General features: G+C 36.2%; 1 protein-coding gene across 1 annotated transcript; it reads left to right on the top strand.

Annotated features, from left to right (window-relative positions):
- Positions 1-1,228: 1,228 nt before the first annotated feature.
- On the top strand, positions 1,229-4,211 carry LOC141700744 (uncharacterized; the record flags this gene model as incomplete). Its single annotated transcript, XM_074504439.1, has 3 exons — positions 1,229-1,517; positions 1,653-2,354; positions 4,110-4,211. Coding segments are annotated over exons 1-3 (1,093 nt in total), but the record flags the coding sequence as incomplete, so codon positions are not given.
- Between the last annotated feature and the right edge of the window lie 247 nt (positions 4,212-4,458).

Below are 4,458 nucleotides of genomic sequence, written 5' to 3'. Positions count from 1 at the left end.
AAATCGCCGGTTTTCATGCAAGTCTTCGTTCAGAGACCATCAAACGATATGTTGAAGAAGATATATTTACATGTACCTGTTTCATCACAATCCCAACGTGTTTGAACTATCGAAAATGTAACCCATTATAAATCTTCATCACTAAATCAGATCCGACACTCACAATAAAGGAGAGAAACAAACACACTCTCACCAAGGAGAGAAAATAAACTGAAAATCTAAATAAAAAATTCAGATTTGAAAAAATGAAACTTAAAAAGAGATAATCATTTCACCCTCAAATCCAATATGTTCCGCTTGAATTCAAGATGAAAGAAAATTCAAACTCTGACAATTAGATCTAAAAACAAACTAAATAGGTAAAAATTCTTCCCTCAAAAGAAAGATTATTGAAAGAAAAAAAAAGAAATAAAATAAATCAACAGATTTAGGGCTTTCCACCGGATAAACCGACGGAAGCCCCGTTAAAAGGAGGCTGATTTTGTAGAGAATGCTAGGTTTTTGAGAGGAGGCTTAGGGTTTTGAGTTTTTTCTTGAAGCTAAGTTATTATAAAAGATACACAATATCAAGTAAAAAAGTGATTAGGGCCCGGCTAACAACTAACCCTAAAAAAGTAGAGCTAAAAATTACTTGTCTAATTTAATTACACAAATTTACAATGGGCTTTTTAGATTTAATGATCAAATGGGCCTCAACACATAAGTAATTTCGGGGACAGATGAAGATGTGAATATGAATATTGAACAAGCCCGTCCAAATAATATTCTGGATTCAAAAACGGAGAGGAGGCGGGTATCCATGAAGGTCTCTTCTAGCATCATGAGTATTATCGGTTGGAATTGTCATGGGTTTGGGACCCCATGGGATTTACAATTCCTTAAGTAGATTGTGCTCCAAAAGAAGCCCAATTTTAATTTTTTATGTGAAACTATTTGTAGGAAAGAGACAGTAGAGAATGTGAGAATGTCTTTAGGTTTGAAGGGATAATTGGTGGAAGCTAATGGCCATAGTGGAGATGTAGCTCTCTTGTGGCGCAATAAGGATGAAGTGACTTTGTGTTCGTTTAATAAAAATCATATAGATGTGCTTGTGACAACTAAAGAAGGTCTCCAATACAGACTTTCTGGAGTTTATGGTGAGCGTGAGCGATCAAAGTGTCAAGAGACCTGGGATTTATTAAGGACACTGGCCAGAGATAATACTCTTCCATGGTGCTTGATAGGAGACATGAACAATGTCATTTCACAAAGTGATAAAAGAGGTGGTAGACCTTATCATCATCGATTGTTACAAGGTTTTCAAGATGTGCTCAATGACTGTGATTTAATCGATATGAACTTGAGCGGGTATCATTACACTTGGGAACGAGGACTTGGTACGAACAACCACATTGAAGTGCGTCTTGATAGAGCACTTGTCTCTCCTGATTTTTTGAACATGTTCAAAGAGGCCAAGCTTACAAATCTAGAAGTGCCAACTTCTTATCACTGTCTGATATGGTTGGATCCTGAAATTGGTACCATAGTGAATTATACGCGAATGTTTTATTTTTAAAATGCTTGGATTAGAGAGCCCATGTGCTACCAGTTAGTTGAGAATGTCCGCTGCAACAATTCAAGTTCATTCTATGATAAGCTTTCTCATTGTGCAGAAGCTTTGTCAGCTTGGGGAAAGGAAATTACTGACAATTTTAAGGGTTGTATAAACAGAAGCAGAAAGATCTTGAAAGCATTGAAAGGGATGAGGGATGCTCATTCAGTGAAGATAACTCAAGAGGAAAAAAAATTGGCAGAAACCTATGCTCAGCAGGAGGTTTTTTGGCGTCAAAGATCCAAGCAATTGTGGCTTCGTGAAGGAAATCAGAATAATAAATTATTCCATGCAACTACAAAGAATAGAATAAAATCGAATCATATCAGCTCTTTGCAAGATAGTCATGGCAATAAAGTGGAGTGGGGTATCGGTCTAGAACAAAAAATGGAAGAGTATTTCGTAAATTTGTTCACTGCTACAAGTACAGGGTGGGAAAGTGTTACTAACTGCACTTTTAGCAGAGTCACAACAACTCAAAATGAATTGATGTTAGCTGAGGTTGATGAGAAAGAGGTAAAGGCAGTACTTTTTAACATGGAACCAGATGGTATAAGCCCAGGTTTTTACCAAAAATATTGGAATAATATTGTGAAAACAAACATGGCCTCAATAGTGAAAAGTTTTTTTGACTCTGGAAAGCTTGATGATCAGCTAAAGGGCACGAACATTGCCTTGATACCCAAGAAACCTATTCCAGTGTTCATGACGGATATCCATCCTATATCCCTTTGCAACGTGGTTTATAAAATCATTTCCAAAGGTTTGGCAAACATATTGAAAAAAGTCATTGATTCAATTATTTCAGACTCTCAAAGTGCTTTTATACATGGATGGTTAATTATGAATAATATAATGGTCATTTTTAAAGTCATGCACTGTATGGAAAGGAAGAAGAAAGGAAAGGACTGCTAGATGGCAATAAAGTTTGGCATGTCCAAAGCTTATGATCTAGTTGAATGAAATTATTTAGCAGTTGTGTTACTGAAGATGGGATTTGATAAAAAGGTGATTCAACTATTCATGAGTTGCATATCTTTTGTTCAATACAAGATATCTCACGCGGGCCAGAATTTTGGTTATATTATTCCAGAACGGGGTCTTAGACAAGGAGACCCCTTATCTTCGTATCTGTTTATCATCTGCATAGAAGGCCTTGCAGTTTTGCTGCATGATTCTGAAAGACGTAAAATGATAAAAGAAATCAAGGTAGCCAGGACTGCACCATCTATATCGCATATGTTCTTTGCAGATGATTCTTACATCTTTTGTAAAGCCAACATGGATAGTGCAGATAATGTCATACAATTATTAAAGATTTTTGAAAGAGCATCAGGGCAGCAAATAAATGTTGACAAATCCTCAGTTTTTTTCAACAATAATACACCAAGTTCTTTGAAAAGTGAGTTGTGCCAGGAGCTCAGATTTATGAAAGCTAATGATCGAAGTTTATATTTATGTCTACCTAATATATTTGGTAGAAATAAATCATCGATATTCGGCTTTCTGAAAGAGAAGTTGCAAGACCGTATCCAAGGTTGGGATAAAAAAAACTCTGTCAAAAGGTGGTAAAGAGGTGTTGTTAAAGACCTCTGTGTCAACAACTTGAGAGGCTGATGTGCAAGTTTTGGTGAAAAAAAGCTCTAAGAAGGACAGAAACATACATTGGCAAAGTTGGAGCAACATGTGTAAAAGGAAGTCATCTGATGGTATGGGTTTCAGAAGTGTCCGGGATTTCAACATAGCTTTACTCGGTAATCAAGGGTGGAGGCTGCTAAAATACCCAGAAAGACTAGTGAGTAAAATTTACAAGGCACGATACTATCCCCAAGGTTCTTTTCTCAATGCTAAAATTGGTAATAACCCCAATTACATTTGAAGGAGTGTGTTAGAGTCTCAAATTGTTATTAGAAGGGGAATTGGCTGCAGAGTTGGTAACGGTCAGTCTATCAATATTCTGGAAGACCCATGATTGCCAATAGAGGATGAAGCCTATATTCAAACTAGAAATGCGGCATTACATGGGCAAATGGTTTCTTCTCTTATGAGTATGGACAATAACAATTGGGATATTTACCTAATCCTGGATATATTTGATAGTAGGGATGCGAACATTATTCTATCAATCCCATTGGATAATGAGGTTCATTATTCTTGGTACTGGAGACGTGACAAGATGGGCAACTACTCGGTCAAGAGTTTCAGTCTTCTAATGCAGGATGACAAGAATGAGAATATTACAGAAGCAAACTCTGGCTTTTGGCGGAAACTTTGAAACTTAAAAATTTCACCCAAGGTCAAAAATTTCATGTGGCGTGCTTCTACAAATTGTTTACCTACTAAGGATATGCTTTGTGCAAAGAGGGTTCAGGTAAATGATCTATATTTAGTGTGTAATGTTCATCGAGAGACAATCTTGCATATTCTAGTTATGTGTCCCCATGCTACTTCTAGCTGTGAGAGGTGTCAAAAATTAAAAGTTTCTGGCGAGTTTAATTCTTTTATTGAGTGGTTTCAGCTGGTGTTCTAGCAGCGAAAAAGCAAGGAAATTCTTTCTATAGTCATGGTTTTTTGGATGTTATGGAAGAGCAGAAACGAGCTAATTTGGAACCAGTGTTAGGTAATGAATTACACATAGAGGGGGGTGAATGTGTTTTTGTGTTTTTCTGCTTTTCTTGAATTGTTTATGATTGTGAACAAAGTAAATTAAATCTTGTAGTGGAATGTGTTAGAACTGAAACTAAACAATAACAGTAAAGAACACAGATCTTTCAAAACTCACTTAATTTTATATTAAAATTAAGAATGTTTTGCTACAAAATTTCTAGGCTCTTTGGAGATAAAGAGCTTAGCTTCTTTTTTGAGAG

Source organism: Apium graveolens, unplaced genomic scaffold (genome assembly GCF_009905375.1).
Source record: "Apium graveolens cultivar Ventura unplaced genomic scaffold, ASM990537v1 ctg2870, whole genome shotgun sequence".
Classification (NCBI taxonomy): Eukaryota; Viridiplantae; Streptophyta; class Magnoliopsida; order Apiales; family Apiaceae; genus Apium; species Apium graveolens.
This window is presented reverse-complemented; position numbering and strand designations above follow the sequence as displayed.